The sequence below is a fragment of the Misgurnus anguillicaudatus genome, chromosome 19 (assembly GCF_027580225.2).
Source record: "Misgurnus anguillicaudatus chromosome 19, ASM2758022v2, whole genome shotgun sequence".
In the NCBI taxonomy this organism is placed as follows: domain Eukaryota; kingdom Metazoa; phylum Chordata; class Actinopteri; order Cypriniformes; family Cobitidae; genus Misgurnus; species Misgurnus anguillicaudatus.
Genome location: NC_073355.2, coordinates 30,580,858 through 30,608,743, shown reverse-complemented (window position 1 = coordinate 30,608,743; position 27,886 = coordinate 30,580,858). Strand labels below are relative to the sequence as shown.

Sequence of the window (27,886 nt, the reverse complement as noted above, 5' to 3'; positions counted from 1 at the left end):
AGTTATACAAATATTACAAGTTTACAAAATAGTAAACATGATATGCCACATGATAATACTTTGCAGAATTCTAGTATTCTGTGCATTAGGTTCGGTGGAGTAAAATAAAGACCTCTAATTGGCTATAAGAATGTAAGCAAGATCTCTGATTGGCTGCACCTGTAGGTCTGTAATAATTGAATGCTGCACATCCTCCTTCTGCTCTTGCAGAAAATGGAAACTGACAGCATTTAGTGTGTAAGAACGGAGCTTGTAATCCCTCAACAACACCTGTAACAGAAAAAATTTAGGGTTTAAGTCAGACTGAAGCACTCTTGACTGGAAGATGAAGGAAGCAATTACGTATTAGCATTTGAGTTTTCACCTGCAGTAGGTCAAACTGCACACGTCCCTCCATATTGAGCGTTTTGTTCTCACGCCGACCCATCTGCTTGCTCTGGAAATTGGAATCTTTTAAAACTGATTTAATGCCCCGCACACGACCCAGATACGGAAACAAATGCACCTACGAAAAGAAAACAGCAACTGAGGATTTACTTTATCTTAAATAATCACTGTCCCAGAACTTCTATCAAAATGATGATAAATAAGGAATAATTGACGACGAGCCATTGAATTATTTGAAAATAATGCACACCCAAGGTGGTAATAGTGGAGTGCTGTTACACCACAGGTGTGTATTATTTATAAAAGGAGCGGTGTGACCTATTCCGCTTATATCAATCACGTTATAACAAATATTGCTTTAGTGGTTATTTTAAGACATTTAACAGGTTAAGCGTGCGTTTATCAAAAAATAATGCATACCCGTGAAACATTCCTCAACCAATCAGAATAAAGCATTTAACAGCCCCATGGTAGAGAATAAAGGACCTCTTAACAATGTGCCACCATTAAACCCACTGGATTTGTGTCCTTCTCCCTACGATGCTCATACAATAAGTAGTTCATATTTGGATTTAAAGCAACACTATGTAGTTTTTTTTACCTTTAAATAATGTCTCTAAAATTATTTCAGTGATAGAACAACTTTTAACTGGACAAATTGTACTGTTGCTGCAACCTGAGCAACCTCCTAGCTGCTACAAGCACACTCTGAAAGTGGCGGTGGAGGGTAGGAATCACAGCCCGCCCCTCCCCCTGCCTGCAGAAGAGTGATACCAGGCACTGTTGCGCTTTTCAACCATATGGGGGAGCTGTAAGTCATTTTTACATGAAAACTACATAGTGTTGCTTTAAGACACATGCATTACCTTTAAAGTTGCAGCTCTGTTAATAAGGTATGGAAGGTCAAAGTTCTGAATATTGTAACCAGTGATGATGTCCGGATCCACCGTCCTCACAAACTCCGCCCAGCTCTGAGATAATCACACACACAAGGGAGACGCACATTATTTTCCACAGAATGCATGATGCGTTTAAATGGGAAGCATGTCGTTATTCGATAATGTGTGTCAAACTCTACGCACACACCTGCAAAAGCTGCTTTTCCTGAGTAAAGCAGAGAATCTGGGAGCCCACTATACTGGAACAGCTCTGTAACGTGAAAACTGTCCTGATAAACGGCTCTTTCTCTCCCTGACGCTGCACCATAGATGCGATTTGAATCACTGGGTCAATCTCCGGCTCAGGAAAAATGCCTGTAATGCACACACACACAGTTATTTTTTTTATACCAGGCAATAAAAAATGCAAACTAAACTACATAAGAATAAGATAAATAACCACACACCCTTCCTGCCAGCGCACTCGATATCAAAGCTAAGCACTCTTAGAGGAGCGATCCTCTGCCATTCTCCTTCAGCCGGATGACTGATCATATCATTCCACGCCACATCCACCTCATACTGACACAGAGACACCTGAGAGCAAAAAAATGAGATACCATATACTGTATTCCAGAATGATTTGATCAAAAAGAGAAAGGAATGTCACAGCTGCTCTATTTCTTACCTTCCCTGGATATCTTGACTCTGAATCGCCATCACTTCTCTCTTCTCTCACTCTGTATTGTCCTTTAGGAAGCTCAATCCAACAACAACCAACCACATCAGTGTCCACCATGAACCTGTCAGCAAAAGTACATGCAACAGTTCTTATTTGCAGGTCACACAAACTATTTCTACAAAGTCCAAAAACTTGTGCAATGCTGATTAAAAAAAAAATGCACAAATGCACACCTGATCTCAAAGTCGATGTTGGCTTCAAAGCCCTGGTAGCTCTGAGTGGGGAAATTGCCAAATTTAAAGCCCTGCTCCAGGAGTCGCTTTGCTGGGGCAATCAGACGCGGCATCGCCATTGTGATCCGCAGAAAGTCATGAGGTTGGTTTCCACGGTAATGATACATACCTTTTGGACAAAAAAAAGAAAGAGTGAAAAAACTACAAGCATCTACAAAATTATCCAGGTAAGAACTAGGGATGGGCGATATGGCCTAAAAATCCATATGGCGATATGCATTGCTGCCTCTTGCGATATGTTAATTTTAATAGACTTGTTTCAGAACAGGTTATATAGACCCTTAGGAAAGCCAAACTGCTAAATGTATTTTTTATACAAGTAAACCGTTATGGCCCTGGTAATTTCAATCCATCGCGGGCTCTTCTACTAGAAAATGACAACAGTATCAGAAGCATACAAATCAGCATTACGCTGCCTCTCTCTCTCTCGTTTGCTCACGCATACACACACACACACACACACACACACACACACACACCATGGATCAGCTCCTGCGTGAAGGCAAGAATGCACATCCTGGTGAATTTTGGAAGTTAGACGACTGAGCTGCAGCGGCCTGGCATAAGATTTATAAAAACACATTTGAGAAAAAAGGCGCAACAACTCAAAAAGACTTGCGTGTTTCACAATTAAAGACCATAATGCCAAATTCGCGCGTGGAGAAGCAGTTAACTTCGGTGCGATCTACCGGCATTGCCTTTGCGATCGACTGGTCAATCGCGATCGGCGTATTGGACACCCCTGCTCTACAAAGTATATTTTCCTGCTGCTTGTTGGACAGCTTAAATCCAAACCAAGTCCAAATAGTAGATGTTGCACCGGTCTTTTCACGAGCTCCTCTGTTTCTCTGACGCTTTCAGCCATGTTTATTCAAAATGACGAATATTAAAGCTCACGTAACACACGCTGTTTCTGCATTTCTGATGTTAATCTGGAGTACCTATAGAGTAGTATGACATCCTTTATATCTCTGAAGAGTCTTTAGTTTAATCAGATTTATAAAAGAAAGATTAGCTTTACCGAATCTTTCCGATAACGTACGAAAAAATGAAGAAGGAGGAGTTACTACCGCAGGAGGAGCGAGTACGAGTCATGTAACACTATACAACACTGTTAACTTATGATTCACTAAATGTTCGTGTCATTTATATAATATACATGCGCCTATTTCCAACATAAGACAGAAGTCTTACTTACCACGTGTAACTCGTCATGACCCGGTTCTGAAAATCCAGCGCATCAAACACACACGCAAAACTCCACTGCTAATCCGGATAATAAACTATATCCATTGTTTCCATAAGGCTGGATGTCTTCTCCTTACATCCAAAAACACACTTCTTGTTGTGCCATTGTTGACTTTTGAAATTAAACAAAGCTGAGTGGCGTGATAAGCTGTTAGCAAGCTCTAGCGTCTCCCGCTGACTGACGGCTGGGCGGGGTTTTCCGGGGGAAGTTTTCCGGCGGAAGCCCATATAAAGAAGTGATACGTATCGAAAACCCCTGAAACGTCAGTTAGAACCGTAATCGAAAAAAACTAGCCGAAACTTGTGGCGAAACCCTGGCGAAGTGCATTCGGCACAGAAATACTCTGAAACACGCCCAACTGCTGTTTTGACACTTTGCCTACGTTTAGCATGAGGAAACAACTCTATAACTGTGTTAATAAGTCAGAATGCTTGAAATACCATTAAACCCCCTCTTTAAGATGCGTTGCAGCCGGTTGCAGCTTGTGGCTCTAAATTTTGCGTAATTAGCATGCATTATAGCAATAGTGCAATAGAATTAAAATCTCTATCGTATGCCAAATTTGTATCGTTAATATTGCCCATCCCTAGTAAAAACATTCCCGGTCTCAGCTATAATGAAAAATAGCATTAAATGTGTGACTGACTAAAGAAATTAATGAAAGAGTCAAAGTTTGCAGGGTTTCAACTTGCACTTGCCATTAACATCATAATCTTGAATCAATGGCAGTCAGTAGGGCTGGGTATCGATTCAGATGTTCCAGATCGTTTCGATTTCGATTCACAATCTATCAAATTGATTTGATTCTCTGTTCGATTTCCGATTCTCAGGCCAATTTTTATACTTGATTCTCGATTCAACTCAATGAAAATAGATTTAATACAAATACTATATTTATAAAAAAGAACAGTGAACATAAGTTTACAAATGAGTAATTAATAAAAAGAAATTAAGACTATCGTCGTCGTCTTTCTTGAGAAATCTAAAATGCTTCCATACCTCTGACTTTTTATGTGAAGGTGGCAACAACTTTGATGAAGCACCTGAAACCGCCATTTTAAGCACTGAATGAATGAATGACACGCTTGCCTCTCGCTCCTTGGTAACATCGCACAAGGCAAAAAAGAGGTTAGTGGAGAAGACTAGTAATTAGATGAACGTTAATCTTACGTTTATTGTGTGCGGAAATAAATATGAAAAAAAAATCGATTCGTGGCCTTTGAGAATCGATTTTGAATCGACCACGTAAAAAACCTGTTAATCGAAAAATCTATTTTTTGCCCAACCCTAGCAGTCAGGTGTTTAAAGTCCCTGTAAAGTCAGATATTAAATGTGTTCTGAGTTTGTCACACCACAGAAAAATATGTTATTAACCACCCAACCAAATTTAGTGATGAAAAACACCAAGTAAATAAAATAAGTTATCAAAATCTTGGAAAAATAGGCAGGATTCTTTGTTCTCAAACGGTGGGGGCGTGTCTACTGTCGGAGCTGAAAACACACACACTCATGGGAAAGCTATCGTCTTTTTAGTACTACACAGTTTACAGTCTTTTTGGCGTGTTTCAGCAATACATTTCTAACAGGTTTTTAAAAAATTAAAGATTGACTTTACAAGGATTATAAGAGCCCCTATGAAGACTTACTGCTATTTTGCACTGGTAAGCAGTTTCGATGTACTTAAAATCATTTTTGTTCTGGGCAGCGGTTTAAAATGATGTTTAATCCGTTCACTCTTTAACTTTACTAAAAGTGTACCGGGGCCTTAAATAATAAAAAAGCACACAAGGAAGGCTTACTTTCTTTCCTGGTGATGTCCACTGCCAGCACAGTGACTGCTATGTTGTCTTTATTGGAACGCATGTCCTTCAGCACAACAGAGTTCAGCTCTCTCTTAAAGTCAGCCAAATGCGCATTTGTAAAACCTGATAAAGACAGAGACATAGTAAGAACTCCTGGAAGATGTCCTTAAGAATTCTACTGTATAATCTATACTTCATTTCAGTCTATACTCTATGGTAGTCTTATCCTGTAATTGTTGACTCACCGTTGGGTGCAGGAACATAGAAGTATGGGGCAAATCCATGAATATGGCAGCACACACTATTCCCACTGTCTGTCACACCAAACATGCGCACAATAGGCACTTTTCCTTGAACCTGCCCCGGCATACCTGCAACTGCTGATCCTGAAAAAGACCCCAGCATGAGGTAAAGGTTTGGATGAAAGTATGAATTGTGCGTGTACATTATTGTCAGAACATGGGTCTCTAACCAAGGTAGTAGTCCAGATCAATCTGCTGAAATATAAGTGTGTCTGAATTAGGCTGAAGAGGAGGCGCAGGAGGTCGTTTCCATCGTGGATTAAGATCAGCAGAGAATAAGTCACCTGTGAAATAAAGGTCAGATCAGATATATGCTTATAAAATATTCTAGACAGTACACAACATATATAATTTTTATATCATACATACATACCCACTGGAATGACATCATGACCTGCCTCCCCCTCCCCTGATTCAACCTCCATCTCCATTTCATCAAATAGAGCGAGTTCCTCTTCAAACTGGGATGGACTATCCTCCCATTCCGTGCTCACTTTTCCCTTTTTGGCCTGTGAAGCCCCGCCTAACGCAGGGCCTCCATTGCGGCGTTTGAAATCCATTTTGATGCAACCCTGAAGAGCAGGTTAAAAACTTACATAAGCAAATCAGACCCTCAAAAACAATTCTCTCTTTTATAATGCTAACTGAACATAATAAAGCAGCAGATCTAAAAAATAAAAGAATAAAAATTAACAACTGTTTTACATCAGTTTTAATTTGCATAAGGGGCGTGGCTACAAACTGCCCTGCAAATTAGAGAAGTCTTTCAAAACACTCTTAAATTGATAAAGAGAAATAAAAAGTCTGTTTACTGGACTTAAATGTGTGACACACACCATATTTATTTTTTTAAACAAGAATAACATGGAAATGTACACTTTAGTTCAACTGTACTTTAGTTATCAAGCACATTTTTCATGATCTCACTGGGAGGACATGATTAATAAACTCCCATTTTTTAAGAATGATACAACCATTGCCATTTCAATAACATGATATAATACATGTATTAACTGACATTTATGTACGTCAGATGTTTAGCTAATCTGACTGCATGTTACTTCAGTAATCTAAAGAGATCTGCTTATTCAATAGGATCGCGTAAACATTCACCTTCGTAATGTTTAGTTTCACATTTTGTATAAAAGAGAACAGTATGCAAACTCGACAAACAAGAACCACCTTGGCAAAACAAGTTAGCAACAAGTAAACAAAAGCACACGTAGAAATCGCACGTGATGAGCTGCATCGTGCATTCTAACATATTACGTGGCGCTGCACCTAACGTTACTTAATAAATACAAAACCTTTCACCTTTTATTCCAGCTCAAGCTCTATTTCTTCATACATCAACTTGACAGATTACCCGCCACTTCAATGTGTTGAATTTCTGTATCCACCGGACATGAGCGAGTTCCGTTTTCCCGGTAAAATTGCGTACATCAACGAAGGACTGCCATTGGTCGGAATTCAGGAAGTGATTCGCCTGCTCGAGCAACGATGATCGCCATGTTGAGAAGGTCATTATTTGAAGAGACTTTGATATTTGAACAATCTTTGAATATAGTTTCTCTTTATAAATAAAAAACTGACGTTTTAAGTATGATAGCAGTTATTTTTCTCAAATTAAGAGTTGTTTTCTTAAGGAAAGTGAGAGAATGTGGCAAGTATGCCATTATGACCCTACCGGGGTCTGTTATGTATGTTATGTCTGTACTGATATCTACTGTATGGCTGTTTCTCAAGCCGGAGGTCGCATTTGTAGGCTGCATACGTCATCAAGAGGGTCTTATTTTAGAATATTAACAATTATAAAGTTGCTTGTTATTCATAGCTAATCGTACATTTTTGTAATATGATTTGCGAATGTAATGTTCAGTTAACTTAAATAAACCAGGCTTGATGACGTATGCAGCGTGAATGTGCGACCTCCGGAGGCTGTAGCCTTTGCAACGGCATATATCAGTTATCCAGAACAATATTCTGGAGCTTGGCATAAGTAGAAAGACGTATATTTGTAATAAGAAATAACCAAACACCAAGAAATGTCTACATTGTAATGTTTATCTGGTCTTATTTAAAATAATTCTTAGTAATCTTAAACAAGCCGCCTAGTGTGCCCAAGGTCCTGGTTGACAATTACACAGTATTAAAGCATATTCCGTGTGACATGTGTGCTGTATATTAGGCTTTATTTGTATTACCTTTCCTTTCTTCCGAAATACATACTTTCCTGAATAGTTATGTTTTATATCTTTCAAGTGTCTACTTCACACAGTACTGCCCTATTATTTCATTCACTAAGGTTTGCAAGCCTTTACTAAAGTAAATATGTAATAAATTAAATGTTTAAATTTACATAAAAATATATATAAATAGACATATATATATTTAGGAAGGGTTTGCTAAAAATGACCACACTGCCTTTCTCTGTTGCTGAAAATAAATAATTAAAAGGCGTTCCTCAGTTGTCTTTGCCCGACTGGCATTGTGTTGAACCAATGAGAATTACTTGATTAGCCAATCAAATTAGGCTCCATCCATTTACTGTAAAATCAAGGAGAAAGGGACAAAAAAAAAGACGCTCTTACTTTAGTGCGAAGCTGATCTGTTTACGCGCCGCTGCGCAGACTAAAAATATTTGACGTCATACGCCGATATGTCTGCGCAGTGCAGGATGAAGTCGAACCTTGTCGAACTCACGTTTTGTCACTGACGAGCAGCCAAAACATCCAATAGGCGATTACACTTTACGCAGAGTCTCCGCCCATTGTCAAATCATCCTCCTGGTGATTGATTCCAGCAGATGCGAGCGAGGTAAAGACGCTACCACAGGGTAAGGGCATCTTTAACTCTTGTTTCGGGCTAGTGTGTATTGTCATTTTAAAATTAAACGTCTTTATGCTTTAAAACCTGCAGAGCAACACGGTCGTCCATATGCAATCTGATTTTCACGGTAAAACCCACTTTTTATAGCCTGCGCTGGTCTGTGTGTTCTTCCTGATGGCGAGACGCTGAACTTGAGCTTGCGGATGAAATGCTTACTTCAGCGTGCGCTTTTTGTCGTATTTATTTTGTTTACTTATTTACATTTGCCGTTAAGCCGTTTTCTTGCTCTGTTGTTATAGTGACAGTCGTTCCGTATTTCACTATTCCTGTGTGGTCAGACTGCACGTACTCTTGTCAGTGCGCGCGCGCGCGCGCGCATGCCTGTCTACATAATATGTGTTATATAATTTGCCTTAAAAATTAAAAATTAACAGTGATGTAAAAGCTTAACACTAGTATAAAGGTATAGAAAAGCAAATTGGTTTCATTCCAATTGTCCACTGCGTGAAGCTGAGTTTATGTGAGAGGGAGGACCTTGGATTTCATTTTGGTACAAAAGACAGGCTAGGTTTGTAATGCTAATTCGTACTGTCATCCTTTCAATTGTTTCTCGTAACGTTAAATGCATGATTTGTTGCTCAAGGTATTTCGCAAGTGGTGGGTGTGTAAGTGATGGTCTCCGGTATTACGTGTTGTTATGATGCATCAGAGGTCATGCCTAGACTTGAGAAGATGGCTCAATGTCACAATGAATTTGTAGATATCACTGATATGAGAACACCTGATCTGAACCTAACTTTCATCCACACATTCAGATATCACATGACATCGTGTCAGAAGGAAGTGTGCACGTATTTGTGTGTGTGGTACTGTTCTTCCTGGTATGCTTGAAGGTCATATACTGTATGCTGTTGGCACATCACAGAAGACTATTCATGTTCTTACCCTTATGCTCGCGTAGCAACATATGCTGAATATAAGCTATGTATTGGGGATGGGCAGTATATCGACTTTTGGTAATAAGCTAGTATTTTTTCCCGGTGGGATACAGAATGGGACGATACCATCTATATTGGTATGGTCCAATATGATCCTTCTTTGCAACAGAAGCTCTGCCAGAAATGTACACTACACAGAGGTCAGACATTAGATTTCCAACCAGATTGCATGTTGGGCAGCTGTATATTTTCAAGCAGGAAGGAAAACCCTCATTATACTCGGTTTTGATTGCGACATCTCAAATGAGTATTTGACACTGACATACATGCCAAAATCACAAAGATCAGAATTTGCTCGATATCAACCAACATGTATAATATGTATTAGTTTCAATTTTAGGTGTCTTGTTCTGATGTGGCTCAAGATGCTATATTACACAATGCATCTTAATAATGCATCCAAATTGTCATGCTGTCTTATATGAATATTTACACAAATTGCTTTTTTGTGTAGTTACCGGAATTCCCAGTATCTTCTTTGTGAGTGTTAGTAAAGTTAGCTTTAGTATTGGTAAAACTCTGTGCAGGTTAATTGATGTGCTTTGTTTTTATTTACCCAGCATGCCACTGGCCCGTAGTTTGTCGGTCACCTCCCTGTCTGGTCTTGAGGACTGGGACGAAGAGTTTGATCGGGAGGATGCAGTCCTGTTTGAGATCGCGTGGGAGGTCGCCAATAAAGGTATGCATGATTTTGGTGTAGTCTGGGATATATGCTTAAGATGTATCATAGGATTTCTTTGGTATGTTTACAGGTATGTATTATATGTTAAATGTTTAAAATGTAATGTGTCATAATTGCACTTATAAAACTGTGTGTTCTTGTTGAAAATGGGAATTCCATGGTAAACTTTGAAGCATCGTACAATACCACAACATTTGACCCTGCCTGTGAATCCCTGGTAAAGCCTCATAATTTAAGGAGCATCAAAGTTTTACTCATTGGTTTCACTTTAATTTCAATCTTAGACATGGCCTTACCGAGTCAATATTAAAGATATCAAGGTTATATATTTATGGAAAGTTCTTTGCATTAAAATGATTTTATTTAAATAACAGTACCTTAAATCACCAAAAAAATACTTGAGATGTTTTCACAGACTGGCTTACATACGAGTGTCGCAAACCATTGTACTATTGTAATCTCACAGTAAACATTTGTCGGAGTGAATCCTTGCTAATTTTTTTTATATATACATTTGCACAAATTGGAGTGTTTGAAGAATCAGTTCAAATTATCTTAATTGCTTTAAACAAAAACATAGTGCATACCCTCTTAAAGGGCACCTATTACGCAAAATCCACTTTTACAAGGTGTTTGGACATAAATGTGTGTTGACAGTGTGTGTGAACACAACAATCCTATAATAAAAAAATCCACCCACTCCTTCATCTTTGATCCCCGTTAAACAAAAGCAGTCTCATTAGACATTCTGTTTAGAATCTCTTGTTAATGTGATGTCACACTGATAAAGCTCCGCTCACAACCACTGAATGACTGGTTAATTTGACCCAAAAGCTTTTTGAAATGTGCTTGTTAGCACATTGTGGCGCTAATGCGGATAAACATCTATAGTTAACTGAAAGTGCTCATTGTCTGTTGGTTAGGGAGTGAGGAGCGGCAGCTTATTTGCATCTAAAGGTACACATATGAAAACATCACATTTTTGCTCCAATCCAAATAGGGGCATTTTGAACATGCTATAATAAATGATCTGGGTTTTTTTTAAGCTGAAACTTCTCAGATATATTGTGGACACACCTGAGACTTATCAGTCCCTCCAGTTTTTCACGATTCTGTGATTGAAAAATCAACAAAATGTCATGTTATTTTACGATCATGCATAATTTGTTATTTCATCGCAAAATAATTGCAAAAACTAAAAGGTCTCACAGGGGGGCGGTTTCCCGGACAGGGTTAAGATTAATCCAGGACTAGGCCTTAGTTATGTTATGACATTTAAGTAGTTTTTACAAATACACCTTACAAAAACAATATTGGTGTTCATCTTGAGACAAAACAATGGTACTGATATATGTTAAGACATATAAGTGCAAGGTGTTTAAAAAATTAAAGCAGTTCGAATATGCATTTTAGTCTAGGACTAGGATAAGCTCTGTCCGGGAAACTGCCCCATAATGTTTTATAAAATTAAATAATATTCTGTCATGATACAGACTAGACAACTTCTGACTTTATTTTACAAATGCAAACAAACATAATCTCTCTCTCCACCACGCTGCACCCGTTTACCAGCAACCTCGCACCCCACAATTAACAGTCAATCACAATCTCCTGAGCACATATCACTATACTATCTCTTCTTTAATTCGAAATAGTATAGTGCATATAATATAATGCTAGTATAGTGCATTATTTTCATGAGGATACATGTGCGAAATGTCTGTGTGAGACCTGTGTGGCGCACCTGCTTTCTCACATAAATGCCAAAAACCAACTTATATTAAGTTGTTGGGAACTTGGGATACAAAAGAAAGGCATCTGATCTGTCCACTATCATCTTATCTCAGCATTAGCAAACATGTGCGCATGCCGCCTGTCAGTGCGTGAGGACCAAACTCCTTTCAGGCTTTGCACTTGAACGGTCACATACATGCATAATGACACACAAGCAGTGGCGGCTTGTGACTGCTCATCCGAGGGGTGCAAAAGTTTTGCTTGTGTTTTCAAAATTTGTGTTTGTTGCGTCACGTGTTTTGTCAAAATAAGTGCCTGCTTCACACATGTCAAAACCGTTTATGACAAAAGAGACGCTCACGTTCACAAAATACACGCAAGACACTCCCTTAACAGTAAACTTTGATTACGCATGAGATTATGGGAGTTTCTGGCAAACGCGAACGTCTCTTTTATCATAAACCATTTAGACACATCTGTAGTAGGCACTTACTTGACAAGACACGTGATGCACATAGGATAACTCGAAGCGCAGAACACATTTTTTGAAATTACAAACCACACACATGACGGGCTACATACATGTTGTGACGAACTGTTCTCTGTTCTTATTATATCGCTGTTTAATTAACTATTTAATTATTTGAAAACTTCTTAATAAAATTTAATATAAGACAATTGGTATCATAATAAGAGAGGGAAAAAATTGCAATTTTCTCGGCAAATTTCTGGACATTACCGCTGCAAAATCAGTCATTTTGATCGCAAAAATAACAAAAATAAATTGCGAAATCCTGGAAGGACTGACTTCTATTACATCTTGTAAAGGTGCCCTTTAAGATTCATTAATTGTCTCTTTTTCTATGTCAGGCCTGAGCAGCATATGATGTTGTATATGTATGGTTTAGAGTTTTGGGGTTAAAAATCTTAAGTGTACATTGTTTATCTTTATTTTTGTGAAAGGTTAAAGGTTTAAGCACCAGTAAACGGAGGTGGACAAGTAAAAATCCATACTGCAGTTTTACAAAGTCATTATATATAGGTTTAAGGTTAAAGTTAGGTTAAAGTTTAGGTTATGTATAACCTACACTAAAATCTATAAAGATAATAACAAGCTGTGAGTGATATGCTTTTTAACTGGTGTATATACTCTTCTTAGCAAACACATACAGTAGCAAGGCCTTGGCAACCACCTCTACATTTTAGCATGTTTCGCACAGTCCAGCACCACTCAAATTGTCTACAAGGAGTATTTTTAAATAAATTGGTTTTAATCTATGTATGCATACCTCCACTAGGTCCACTTTTTTAATTGGGTTGTGTGGAAAATTAGTAATCAGATACTGTTGTTGTTGCACTATCACAAACACCTATAGACCACATAACCCAAGTGCCAAGCATTCACAGATACTTAAGGCAAAATGTCATGTGATTCTGGTTGGTGTTTGCTGCTCGGGAATGTTTTTTATGTTATCGAGAGCTAGATTAGCTTAAGGTCAAGGAAGGGTCAAGGGGACAGTGTGAGATGCTGACTGACAGTAATCTATCAATCTATGCTATAGTTCAAAGGGTTGGGTGCCTGTCTCCTCAATATGCAATATGAGACTGCACATCTGTTATAGGATAACTAGTCTCAGCATTATATGTACACACACACGGCTCACAAACTGCTTAGTACAAATTATACAGACAAAATTGGAAATAGCTGAATTGGAAATCTGACTTTTGCAGCTCCGCCCCTAAATAGCATGTAAAAATTACCTGATTGGTTGCTTTACATATCAGTCAGATGACTCTGTCTAATTGGGCGTTTTCTGTCTAACCACTCTTTGTTTGCTTTGTTTTGTGGCAGTTGGTGGCATCTACACCGTGATCCAGACCAAAGCACGTATGACCTGCGAGGAATGGGGCGAGAACTACTTTCTGGTGGGCCCCTATACGGAGTCCAATGTCAGGACGCAAGTGGAGCTGATTGAGGCACCTAATGCACCTCTTAGGAGAACCATCGAAAAAATGAACAACAGTGGGTGCAAGGTATACACGCATATAGTGCTGGCTACTATTAAAATAAAACACTTTTTTTAGATGTGTACTTGAACTTAGGTCCCCATATATTTATTCCCACTCATATATATATATATATGTGCACACACACCACATGGTCTGTTTTAATCTGCTCTTGGCCCAAGTGAAACCCTAAACCTTCATTCTGAGAAGCGTGTGTGTGACATGTCTCTGGTGTGTACGTGTTTTAAAGGTTAAAGGCTATATCAGTGTCTAAAAAACACACTGTGCCCTATTTCGGTAAATCGCCCCATGAGGCATGTTAGTCCCACTTTATGTGAAGCACTGCATGTAAGAATATTTAAACGTATCTAATAAAATGCAGGTTTAGTAATGTTTATAAATGTTACTGGCCGTTCAAAAATGACACATGCAAATAGGCATTAATATAAAGAAATATTGAGTTTCTGACCTCTCTTTTTCTCTCCCTAGGTATATTTCGGGCGATGGCTTATCGAAGGGTCTCCATATGTAATTCTAATAGATGTGGGTTTCACGGCATGGTCTCTGGACCGCTGGAAGAGCGAGCTGTGGGAAAACTGTAATATCGGTGTGCCCTGGTTCGACAGAGAGGCAAACGATGCCGTACTCTTTGGCTTCCTCACTGCATGGCTATTGGGAGAGGTGTGTGTCTGTAATCTGTCCGTATTATTTACAGCAATATTATTTTTGCGTAAACGTGTGTGTTTGGAATTCAAATACATGTATATGGTTTAGTTCACTCTCTGATATATGTGTGTGTTTCAGTACGCAGCTCAGTGTGAGGACCCCCCTCATATTGTGGCACATTTTCACGAGTGGCTGGCAGGTTTGGGCCTCGTGTTATGCAGGCAGCGCCAGTTACCCGTAGCAACCATCTTTACCACGCACGCCACCCTGCTCGGCCGATACCTGTGTGCCGGGAATGTCGACTTCTACAACAACCTTGCAGAGGTTTGTAGGAGATGATGTAAATGTTACTATGCAGGTATAAATACTTATATATTATACTCCACACAAAAGCAGTTTTCTGTATAAAGAGAATATTCCTAATCCTTATTATGGATAAATGATTTGTCGCAATGCATTTACAGTGAAGAAACAAATAGATCAACTAACTGTCTCCACTTCAGTGGAGTAAACAATTGTTCCTGTTTTTCTTGTTCTGTCTGTATTTGTAGTTTAATGTGGATAAAGAGGCAGGTGACAGGCAGATATATCACAGGTACTGTCTGGAGCGCTCCGCAGCCCGCTGTGCCCACGTCTTTACCACCGTCTCTCAGATCACCGCCATTGAGGCCGAGCACCTACTAAAACGCAAACCAGGTGACCAAACATTGTTTTTATGTTTCCAAAAAAAAAAGGTTATTAAAGATCCTCCCGCAATATCCTAATAGCAGACACCACTCAGGGTTAAACCTGATATCCTGTTTAATAATTCAGATGGTTTTGATATTAGAGGAAACGGCATGAGACTCATGTTCTTGTGGGCTCATTTAATAAAAGCCTTTTTAGCAGGGTTCACACGGGTCCTTGAAAGTTTGTGGATCTGGGGGGAAAATTCAAGGAAGTTTTTAAAAAGATACATACATAGATACAGGTCAATTAAAGAGATTGAACCTATTTTATGCATGAAGTTTTCTGGGAAAAAATTCATATTATTTCCTGTGTAGTGTAGGATAATATCATAAAATTTCTAGCCTTTCAACCACAGGTGCTAAACTGTTCGCTTTAAATGCTTATATCTTCTGTATGCGAATGTTGATTCGTACCAAAATGCTTTTTTGCATAGTTGTGTTTGACACATTAAACGTCTCGGGTTACTTATGTAACTGTTGTTCCCTGAGAAGGGAACGAGACACTGCATCTCCCTTGCCATACTTCCTGCATCCCTGTAACGCCATCTTTGGGAATATTTCAGATAGTGATATACTTCCTGGCTCCCGCATCACCCTGTCTTTGTCGTTAAGCCTCATCATTGGTTGAATTGGATATACACATTCAGACACACTTACCCTTGGAGGCGTCCCCAAAGTGTCACTGCAGTGACGCAGCGCGACTTCCCTTGAAAGGGAACTGTAACAATGTATCTTAAAAGGTACGATGTAACCTTGCTCTCACTTGAAATGTGTCCCCACATTTACTGCTTGAATTTGAGGGTATTGGACCTGGAAAGTCCTTGAAAGGTAATTGAATTTGAAGTTAACTAAGGTGTGGGAACCCTGATTTAAGGAAGTTGCGTCACTGTGCCACCATTTTTGCCACTTTCCAAGTCTAAAATACTGCGCATGTGCAAACAATTGGCAGGGACTGTCGCAAAGAATAGTCAAGTCTTTACAGTGCACAGATGATGTCATTCTTTAACTGTCTACGATTGGCTCTTTTTGACGACTTTTGCTAGAGCAGCCATATTGACCGCTGCGATCCCCCCATTTGTTGCAATAGCAATGATGCATCTTGGGTAAAAAATGTCTTTGATATCAGGTTATTAACTTTTTTGCCCATCACATGATAAGTCATTCTTTTGTGCTTTGTGAGCATGCTCACCACCGTCTGTCTGCTCATCACTGTCTGTGTCCCTGTTGTTTTTTTCAGACATTGTGACTCCAAACGGTCTGAATGTGAAAAAGTTTTCAGCCATGCACGAGTTCCAGAATCTACACGCTCAGAGTAAAGCACGCATCCAGGAGTTTATCAGAGGCCATTTCTACGGGTCAGATCTCAAAATACACGCACATTAGACCATACTTATTTACATTACCAAATACTTCCTAACACTTTTATTGTTGTTTGTGTTCATTGCAGGCATTTAGATTTTAACCTTGACAAGACGGTGTTTCTTTTCATCGCTGGACGCTATGAATTCTCCAACAAAGGAGCTGATATTTTTCTTGAAGCGTTGGCCAGACTTAACTACCTACTAAGAGTAAGTCTTTGTGTGTATAGCAATCTGTCAAAAGTAGGGCTGTCATTGATTAAATAATGATTAAATAATCGTCTCATCGCGATTGCTTGACCTCGTCGCGATTTCAGATCACCACAATGATTGCACATCTCTCTAAAAAACACAAGGGGGAGCTGCAGCGCCTGAATAAACAAGACTGTATCAGATGGCGCTCCCTAACTGACAGTGTAACGCGATACATTATGCAAAGTCATTCAATGGAAAAACAGCATTTAAAAAATGCTGCAAAACTATGATTAGCAGTATGAACTGCCAGGTAAAACATACATTTCTAAAACAGCAATTCCAAATTTAGGGAAGTGAAGGATGCTATTCTTAAGGATCTGTAAGGAATTTATTTTTTTGCAGCCGCTACAGAAATGTGATCCGGTACTAATATGACCTTAGTAGGATTGGGTACATTATTATTATTTAAGGCCTGTTCTGGTGTAGTCAGTTTATTTTGATTAAATTTTTTATTTTCAGTTATTTTTCAGACACTTTGTTTATTTCTTGTGAAGAATTTTCAGTTTGTGAAAGAAACGCTCACCTAAAGGATTATTAGGAAAACCTGTTCAATTTCTCATTAATGCAATTATCTAATCAACCAATCACATGGCAGTTGCTTCAATGTATTTCGGGGTGTGGTCCTGGTCAAGACAATCTCCTGAACTCCAAACTGAATGTCAGAATGGGAAAGAAAGGTGATTTAAGCAATTTTGAGCATTGCATGGTTGAGGTGCCAGACGGGCCGGTCTAAGTATTTCACAATCTGCTCACTTACTGGGATTTTCACGCACAACCATTTCTAGGGTTTTCAAAGAATGGTGTGAAAACACAACACGCACAACCTTGAGGCGGATGGGCTACAACAGCAGAAAACCTCACCGGGTACCACTCATCTCCACTACAAATAAAAAAAAAGAGGCTACAATTTGCATAAGCTCATCAAAATTGGACAGTTGAAGGCTGGAAAAATGTGGCCTGGTCTGATGAGTCTCGATTTCTGTTGAGACATTCAGATGGTAGAGTCAGAATTTGGCGTAAACAGAATGAGAACATGGATCCATCATGCCTTTTTACCACTGTGCAGGCTGGTGGTGGTGGTTTAAAGGTGTGAGGGATGTCTTTTCTTGGCCCCCTAGTGCCAATTGGGCATCGTTTAAATGCCACAGCCTACCTGAGCATTGTTTCTGACCATGTCCATCCCTTTATGACCACCATGTACACTGTAAAAAAAATCCGTAGAAATTGCAGCTGAGTTGCCGGTAATTTGCCGTAGATTTAAATTTATGTTATTTACCGGCAACATTTTGTTCAGAGTTAAATGAACATTAAACGTTTGCAGGTCTTTGTCTTTACAGAGTAAAACTAAAAAACAGCATCAAGCAAAACATTCTGGGAAACAAAATCTGAAGCAAAAAACAGAAAAAGGTTGATGATGATTTCTGGTTCCCAGAATGCTTTGCATGAGGCTGTTATTGTATGGTTTTGTTCTGTAAAGATAAAGACTTGTTGATGTTTGGGATTTATTTAACTTTGAACAAACTCTTGCCGGTAAATAACATAAATGTAAATCTACGGTAAATTACCGGCAACCCAGCTGCAATAACATTGACATTTTTGCGGACTTTTTTTGCAGTGTACCCATCCTCTGATGTCTACTTCCAGCAGGATAATGCACCATTTCACAAAGCTCGAATCATGGCCCCCACAGTCACCAGATCTCAACCCAATAGAGCATCTTTGGGATGTGGTTTGTGGATGTGCATCCCAAAAATCTCCATCAATTGCAGGATGCTATTTTATCAATATGGGCCAACATTTCTAAAAAATGCTTTCAGCACCTTGTTGAATCAATGCTATGTAGAATTCAGGCAGCTCTGAAGGCGAAGTATTAGTATGGTGTTCCTAATAATCCTTTAAGTGAGTGTATATTCATTAAATAATAATTTTTAAAGTGTAATGTGTATTAATATTTACTCCAGGTAAACCTTGCAAAAGATTTAATTTAAATAATCACAACAATTTGTGAAAATGATTTCATGAACAAACAAAATGTATGAGAATGAAATGTCAAAGCCCTAAAACAGGCAATTAACCATCAGCCAAATTTCATAATCGTGACAGCCCTAGTCAAGAGTCTTAAATGGATAGCAAAAAATTGTCCATTTTAACACCAGAGCAAACGTGTTAAATGATTAACATAAAATTATGACTTTCTTTTAAGATTTCAGAGGGGAAAAATGCATTTTTTGGTTGAACACTGTTTATTTGTTCCCAGGTGAATCACAGTGAGATCACGGTAATAGCATTCTTCATCATGCCTGCTCGTACCAACAACTTCAATGTGGAAACCCTGAAGGGTCAAGCCGTACGAAAACAGCTCTGGTAACCATGACAACTGCACTACTGTGAGGACTGCTAACCTAAATGATGCTGTGTAGCTCACCCTACGTATTAAGCACATATCAGCTCACCTTAAACACTTGAACACACTTGTCGACTTTTGCTTTATGATGTATATAAATTTGTTTCTTAGGTTGCAGTAATAAACTGCCTTTCTGTTGTATTGTTATCAGGGACACTGCACATACCGTGAAAGAGCGCTTTGGGAAAAAACTCTATGAATCACTTTTAGTGTGAGTTGCCATTTTTGTTCGGCCTTACAAAGACCAAGAGATTACAGAGCAGTTTTGATGAAGATTGACAGCTCATCTCTCTTTCTCTCCCTCTATCAGAGGACAGTTGCCTGATGTGTCTAAGATGTTAGATAAAGAAGATTTCACCATTATGAAGCGTGCCATCTTCGCCAACCAGCGGCAGTGCCAGCCTCCCATCTGCACCCACAACATGCTGGAGGACAGTAGTGACCCCATTCTCAACTGCATCCGCCGCATCGGCCTCTTCAACAGCTCTCAGGACAGAGTCAAGGTGCGTGTGTACAAACAGCCACGTGGGCTGAAATACAGACGAGTTGATATGCAATAACATTGTGTTTTTTCTATTGTAGGTGATCTTCCATCCAGAGTTTCTCTCCTCCACTTCTCCACTCCTGCCAATGGACTACGAGGAGTTTGTACGAGGCTGCCACCTTGGAGTATTTCCATCTTACTATGAGCCCTGGGGATATACACCAGGTAAAACCACCTCATACAAATATAACCATGTAGTTCAAAAAAATCTCCTAGTTTGCATTTTACGTACATAGTATAGTCCAGTGGTTCTCAAACTTTTTCAGCGTGCCCCCCCCCCTTGTGTGTGGTGCATTCCTTCGCGCCCCCCCCCCCCCCCCCAAAGAAAATGTATGACAATTTTTTTCTAAAACATAACATTTTATTTAGACAAAACATATTAAAGTATACAAAGTAGTGCTGTTGGTTAGTAGCCTTATTTTTTTTAGGTTTAATTACACAAAAGTTATGAAAAATGTATGTATTTTATAAAATGTCGTAAAACTGGGGCCCCCCTGGAACCATCTCGCAGCCCCTCAGTTTGAGAACCACTGGTATAGTCTAAATCAGGGGTTTGCAAATTTTATAATTGCAGGGACCCTCACATATAATGAACCTATAACAAGGGACCCTTTCCCTTACATTTTTTTAATTAAGAAACATTTAAACTGTGTTTAGATAAATAGTAGTTATGATTTAAGGACAGTCTTAACTTAAAAGGATGGTTCACCCAAAAATGAAAATTCTGTCATTATTTACTCACTCTCATGTTGTTACAAACTTGTATACATTTCTTTCGAAGGAAGATATTTTGAGGAATGTTTGTAACCAAACCGATCATGAAGCACCATCCACTTACATAGTAGAAAAAAATAATACTGTGGAAGTGAATGGGCTCACAAACAGTTTGGTTACAAACATTCCTCAAAATATCTTCCTTTTGTGTTAATCGAAACAAAGAAATTAATACAGGATTGTAACAAAATGAGATTGAGTAAATAATGACAGAATTTTCATTTTTGGGTGAACTATCCCTTTAAATAATTGGGTACACAGTAGATTTTTCACAATTTTTGCTTTTTGTGGGGACCCCTGGGGGTCCCTGCACCCCAGTTTAAAACCCCTGGCCTAAATTACAATCTGAGCAAAAAGTTATCTTTTTATTGTCTTGTGTAACCTTTCTAAATGCTTTAAATCTCATTTTCAGTGTAGACCCCACTGCATACTGTATGTAAACTAATCACACACTTTTTTTCCTTACTTTCAATTTTTCTCTCTCTATCAGCTGAGTGTACAGTGATGGGTATTCCATCAATATCCACTAACCTGTCAGGGTTTGGCTGTTTCATGGAGGAACACATTGCTGATCCATCTGCTTATGGAGAGAGCCATTTATATAGCTTAGTTACAGCGTAGCTTGATCTGACAATTACAAAATTAAATGTTTTGTCAGTTTAACTTTATTAGATGTAGTTCTCTCATTCTCTCTCTCTCTGGCACATATCTGGTAAATCTGGGATCTTAAAGGGATAGTAACCCCCCCCCCAAAAAAAAATTTGTCATCTACTAACCCTCATGTTGTTACCATCCTCTAGGGCTGAATAACGATTAATATCTTGTGATTAAAGGGATAGTTCAGCCAAAATTGATATTAAACCCATGATTTACCCACCCCCAAGCTGTCCGAGATGCATATGTCCATCATTTTTCAGACGAACACATTGGCTACGTCCGAAAACCTACCGTGGGTTCACACCAGCCGCGTTTGAGGCGTCAAATTCGCATCTACAGCGTCTAGTTTGCTTCATTCGCGCGTGAAAGCCGTGCGTAATATTCTAGTCATCGAGACATTCACATGGAAATTCACGTCATGGGAGGGACTTCTGCGACTCCACTCGCTTTTTGTAATCACATCACTACTAGAGCAAGCTCCTGATTGGTTAACGCAGTGCGTTTTTCCGGCAAAGTACAATTTTTCAACTCGCGCATTTGCTGCGACAACGTTCAATTGGCGCCATTTGCGCAAACTAGACACGCGAATGAGGCGGAATCGCGTCTACCGCGCTGCGCTAAATGCCTTTACATGGACTTAACGTTGACATCACTCGTGCTTGACGCCTCTACCACGGCTGGTCTGAACAAAGCATTATGGGGCTTTCACATAGGATGCGGTGTGCGCTGCGCTATGAAACCCATTCATTTCGATCAAAATGGACGAAAAGCTTATATACAGTGTGTTTCGGATTTCCCGGAGCTTTATAATACAAGTTTACGATCCTACAGAGACATCGGAAAGAAAGCCGTGTCACGGAAACACGTAGCAATTCAAGTTGGCATGTCAGGTGTGTTTTAAGTCAAGTGGTTCTTTGGAGGTAGGCAGCTTAAAGTTATGTGAAATTGAGACGGGGAACATCAGTCTCTGTATTCCTCATCCACTATTTAACCCAAATATAAACACTGTAGTAATTTATTGAAAACCCCGCCTACTTTGGTCTGGCCAGCAGGGCACAAATCACTTTGCTGCGCTGAACCCAACGGCAAGCGCAGCGCACACCGCTTCCTATGTGAAAGTCGCATTAGGCAGCTGACTTGTTGCCTCGCTGCCTCATGAGGCAATGACTTTGGAGACAAGAAAGCAGCTCAGAGAAATGCTTTCGGACACACTTCATAGGCAGCGTGTTTGAAATATAAACAGAGAGCGCTTTTGTGATAAGTAATTACATATATGAAAACTACAATACTAATTTCTCACTAGAAATGCAATTAAAAGGTGTAAAAAGTGAAAATATACATTTATTTACTCTAAAGTTGTGCTATAGTCGCTTTCTTGGCCGCCATTTTATTTTTTCGAACTCGACCAGGCTCGACCAATCACTTTTCCCATGCACGCAAACGCATAGATTTGTGGGACAAGATCTCAGGAGTCAGGAAGTAAACCTAACATTGGATTCGGACATGCCTTGATGCCTTGGAATTCTGCCTCAGAAGGCAGCAATTTAGAGTTTTTGGACGCAGCCATTGTCAGTTATTTGAAAATGATCTTTCAGTTGGTAACATGTAAAGTTACGGGGTCCACTCCTTCAAGTCCAAAAAATGTGCATTTATCCTTCACAAAAGTATTCCAAATGGCTCCAGGGGGATAAACGGAGGCCTTCTGTGAATAATCCGTGCGGTGTTGTCAGAAAAGTATTCATATTTAAAACTTTATAAACTAAAATAACTAGCTTTGCCATCTTAAACTCCTCTGTATTCAGGAGAGAGGACCAGCACCCGGATTACTTTCAGATGGCCTCTTTTTATCCCCCTGGGGCCGTTTGGAATACTTTTGTGAAGGATAAATGCGCTTTTTTTGTACTTGAAGGAGTGGACCCACGCAACTTTACATGTTACCAAATGATAGATCGAAGACATTTTCTAAAATAACTGAAAATGTGTTTGACACATTCATCTCAGACGGCTTGGGGGTGAGTAAATCATGGGTTTAATATCATTTTTGACCGAACTATCCCTTTAATCACAACTAATTAATTGCAGAATACATGTTTTTGTTTACATTTTGTGTGTGTGTGTGTACTGTGTATAATAATTATGTATTTATAAATACACACACATTTAAGAAATATTTGCATGTGTTTATACATTATATATTTAAAATATAAATAAATAAATAAATAAATATATATATATATATATAAATATACAGTCTTGTTCAAAATAATAGCAGTACAATGTGACTAACCAGAATAATCAAGGTTTTTAGTATATTTTTTATTGCTACGTGGCAAACAAGTTACCAGTAGGTTCAGTAGATTCTCAGAAAACAAACAAGACCCAGCACCCATGACATGCACGCTCCCAAGGCCGTGCAATTGGGCAATTAGTTGAAAGGGGTGTGTTCAAAAAAATAGCAGTGTCTACCTTTGACTGTACAAACTCAAAACTATTTTGTACAAACATTTTTTTTTTCTGGGATTTAGCAATCCTGTGAATCACTAAACTAATATTTAGTTGTATGACCACAGTTTTTTAAAACTGCTTGACATCTGTGTGGCATGGAGTCAACCAACTTGTGGCACCTCTCAGCTGTTATTCCACTCCATGATTCTTTAACAACATTCCACAATTCATTCACATTTCTTGGTTTTACAGCATTTTTGATATCACCCCACAAGTTCTCAATTGGATTAAGGTCTGGAGATTGAGCTGGCCACTCCATAACATTAATTTTGTTGGTTTGGAACCAAGACTTTGCCCATTTACTAGAGTGTTTTGGGTCATTGTCTTGTTGAAACAACCATTTCAAGGGCATGTCCTCTTCAGCATAGGGCAACATGACCTCTTCAAGTATTTTAACATATGCAAACTGATCCATGATCCCTGGTATGCGATAAATAGGCCCAACACCATAGTAGGAGAAACATGCCCATATCATGATGCTTGCACCTCCATGCTTCACTGTCTTCACTGTGTACTGTGGCTTGAATTCAGAGTTTGGGGGTCGTCTCACAAACTGCCTGTGGCCCTTGGACCCAAAAAGAACAATTTTACTCTCATCAGTCCACAAGTGCCTCCATTTCTCTTTAGGCCAGTTGATGTGTTCTTTGGCAAATTGTAACCTCTTCTGCACATGCCTTTTTTTAACAGAGGGACTTTGCGGGGGATTCTTGAAAATAGATTAGCTTCACACAGACGTCTTCTAACTGTCACAGTACTTACAGGTAACTCCAGACTGTCTTTGATCATCCTGGAGGTGATCATTGGCTGAGCCTTTGCCATTCTGGTTATTCTTCTATCCATTTTGATGGTTGTCTTCCGTTTTCTTCCACGTCTCTCTGGTTTTGCTCTCCATTTTAAGGCATTGGAGATCATTTTAGTGGAACAGCCTATCATTTTTTGCACCTCTTTATAGGTTTTCCCCTCTCCAATCAACTTTTTAATCAAAGTACGCTGTTCTTCTGAACAATGTCTTGAACGACCCATTTTCCTCAGCTTTCAAATGCATGTTCAACAAGTGTTGGCTTCATCCTTATATAGGGGCCATCTGATTCACACCTGTTTATTCACAAAATTGATGACCTCAGTGATTGAATGCCACACTGCTATTTTTTTGAACACACCCCTTTCAACTGGTTGCCCAGTTGCACGGCCTTGAGAGCGTGCGTGTCATGAGTGCTGGGTCTCGTTTGTTTTCTGAGAATCTACTGAACCTACTGGTAACTTGTTTGCCACGTAGCAATAAAAAATATACTAAAAACCTTGATTATTCTGGTTGTCACATTGTACTGCTATTATTTTGAACAAGACTGTATATATATATATATATATATATATATATATATATATATATATATATATATATATATATATATATATATATATATATATATATATATATATATATATATATATATATATATATATATGTATATGTATATATATATATATATATGTATATGTATATGTATATGTATATGTATATGTATATGTATATGTATATGTATATGTATATGTATATGTATATGTATATATATATATATATGTATATGTATATATATATATATATATATGTAAGGGATAATCCGCTTCGCGTCGGGTCCTGATCACACTGTCGGGGCTTATTTCCCAATAACTACCGGCTGCCTCTACATTATCCCGCTTATTACACGGCTACTTGCCACATAAAAAAAGAACTGGACATGAATATGAATTTGAAACATTTTATTGGCATATTTGTTTTAAATTAACATTTTTATCCTTCCGCGAAACTTTGCACAGATGCATAAAATGATCGTAATACCTTATTAAGATCCTCTGCTTCATACTTGTCTCCATTTGTTCTCTTTTAGCCAGTCTTTGAGAAGTTTTAATGCCCATTCTGTATTTTTTTGTGTGTTGGCTTCGTAGCTGTCATGCTTTATTTTGTCAAGTTCAGTCTCAGTAAGCTGTCTGTGTCTTGTCGTGGTTGTCGAGTGTTTGTCACAAGATGGCGCCAGACAGACAGTAATCTTTATTGATCTTTATTGGCGCGGAGCGATTTTACTCGTGCAAGTAGTGCCGGCTATGCGTTATTATTTTGGAGCGGTTATTATTTGAAAAGAACGAACCTGCAAATGTCTCAACTGACCAATCAGAACCAAGCATTCCAGAGCGCCGTGCAATAAATATATATATATATATACACTTTATTATTATTTAATTATGCATGTATGTGTGCATATTTATATATACATAATACTTATTATACACAGCAGACCAAAGAAATGTATACAGGTTTGTAACAAAAGGGTGAGTAAATGATGACAGAATTTTTGTTTTGTCATTTTTGGGTGAACTATCCCTTTAACACAAAGTCGGGCAAATGACCATTTGCCAGATGTAAATGCGGTCTCTCTCCCTCAGGTATCTACATTCTGGACCGTCGATATCGTGGAATCGATGAGTCCTGCAATCAGCTGACGTCTTTCCTGTTTCAGTTCTGTCAGCAGAGTCGTAGACAGAGGATCATTCAGAGGAACCGAACCGAGCGCCTCAGCGACCTTCTGGACTGGAGATATTTGGGCAGGGTCAGATACCGCACAAATTTTTGAGAACTTTTCACTACCTTGTTTTATACTGAGCAAATAGTTTTATACTAACCCTACTGCAACATCTAAACTGAACCCTTGCAGTAAATCCTCTTGGGGAGTGTTTGCTTATCCCCAAATGTAGGTGGTTCAGATGTTAGTATTCTTGTGGATATATGTGATCTCCACAAAGGCAAAACCTGATGTATTACACACACAGAAACGCTTAGATCTGACTCTGTACATGCACGCAAAGTGGGCTTTGTCTTGCTTGACTGTAGTTATTAAATCTGTCGATCACTCAAGACTTAAACAAGACTGTCTAAATAATGTCCTCATATAGTATTAACATATTATTAGTGCATCATTTCAAGCCCAGTAACTTTCCTGTTTTATGTTTTTAGTATTACGTATCTGCCCGTCATATGGCCTTAGCCAAAGCCTTCCCGGACACGTATATGTACGAGCCTCAAGATCCTACTTCGGTAAGATATAAAACTTTTTTTAATATTTAAATGTAGTTACCTAGATTTTTCAAATAACTCTTTAGATCTACATGCTCATCACAAACAGTGAATGTACTGTAAACATTTTTATTTTTCCTACTTCGACCGCAGGTTTCCGATACCCACGACCTGCCTCTGTGCCCCCATCCCCTGCCCACTCCCTTCACTCCTCACCTCATCACAGCGAGGCAGAGGATGAGGACGAACGATATGATGAAGAGCTGGAGGCAGAGAAAGACCGAGTTAACATCCGCCAGCCGTATAATTCAAACCGGAAGAATAATACAGTCGGCGTTCCTGAGAAAAACTAAAGGAAACAATCATATGCACACACACACACACTGCAGCTTACTGTAAGTCAACTATATATATATAAACACAAACACATGCACACGCAAACACAGTAAAATTGACCTTGGCGTCTGTAGTTATTGCTTCTGAAGAGAAATAAATGAGATATTTATGTATGTGGTGAGCCATAGTATATCATTTTTAAATCTTTTGTGTCTCTGGATTTCAAAAATGTGTCTTTCACATGAGGCCTAATATAACAAGAGATTGAAGATAAAATGGTTGGTGAAGTTAGACATTTCCTGGCCCATTTAAAGCTGTAAAACAGAACAAGACACTGTGAGAATACTGTCTACTGACATATTATTCTAATAATATATTAAATAAAATAAAAATATCTAAGTATTTATAGATAGACCTTTATTGTGAATGTAAACCATACTGAATTCTTTAAATAATGACATGATGGTTGTTAGCCCATAAGAAAAGTTATATATTTGAAGATTTTAATACCCTACAGATTTTCTTTTGCACTATTATGTACCCACACAGGCACATGGACTATTCACTTATTTCACAGTTATTTTGGTTAAATAAATCTAATGTAGCTTATGCTAGCTAGCCAAACCAATACACTGGAGCATCATTGGTACTGTAACACACATAAACACCAGCACACTGTTTGAGTTTATTGTTTGTGTCACGACTGTAGAATTGAGATTAAAGTCTGCAAAATTATTAAAATGACA

General features: G+C 38.7%; 2 protein-coding genes across 3 annotated transcripts in view; one reads left to right on the top strand and one right to left on the bottom strand.

Annotated features, from left to right (window-relative positions):
- Positions 1-8,711, bottom strand: part of pold1 (polymerase (DNA directed), delta 1, catalytic subunit) — a 17,239-nt gene extending 8,528 nt beyond the window's left edge. Inside the window, exons 1-12 of one of the 2 annotated variants that reach the window (XM_055194265.2) lie at positions 8,561-8,711; positions 5,967-6,165; positions 5,764-5,877; positions 5,537-5,677; positions 5,289-5,414; positions 2,181-2,349; positions 1,954-2,068; positions 1,733-1,862; positions 1,474-1,640; positions 1,254-1,358; positions 365-505; positions 160-270 (exon numbers count right to left, since the gene is read on the bottom strand). In XM_055194265.2, the coding sequence (XP_055050240.2) occupies positions 160-270; positions 365-505; positions 1,254-1,358; positions 1,474-1,640; positions 1,733-1,862; positions 1,954-2,068; positions 2,181-2,349; positions 5,289-5,414; positions 5,537-5,677; positions 5,764-5,877; positions 5,967-6,153 (1,506 nt within the window). In that variant the 5' untranslated portion in view covers positions 6,154-6,165; positions 8,561-8,711. Of the gene's footprint in view, positions 1-159; positions 271-364; positions 506-1,253; positions 1,359-1,473; positions 1,641-1,732; positions 1,863-1,953; positions 2,069-2,180; positions 2,350-5,288; positions 5,415-5,536; positions 5,678-5,763; positions 5,878-5,966; positions 6,166-6,907; positions 7,067-8,560 lie in introns of those variants that run through there. The other variant, XM_055194264.2, reaches the window with a different exon arrangement.
- gys1 (glycogen synthase 1 (muscle)) lies at positions 8,274-27,886 on the top strand. The gene is made up of 16 exons (XM_073857418.1): positions 8,274-8,429; positions 9,981-10,099; positions 13,689-13,870; positions 14,333-14,524; positions 14,648-14,833; positions 15,061-15,205; positions 16,475-16,592; positions 16,685-16,805; positions 19,108-19,214; positions 19,406-19,465; positions 19,565-19,757; positions 19,837-19,963; positions 21,063-21,159; positions 26,178-26,340; positions 26,745-26,825; positions 26,951-27,886. The coding sequence occupies exons 2-16, from the start codon at positions 9,982-9,984 to the stop codon at positions 27,155-27,157; spliced, it is 2,097 nt and encodes a 698-aa protein (XP_073713519.1). The 5' UTR covers positions 8,274-8,429; position 9,981; the 3' UTR covers positions 27,158-27,886.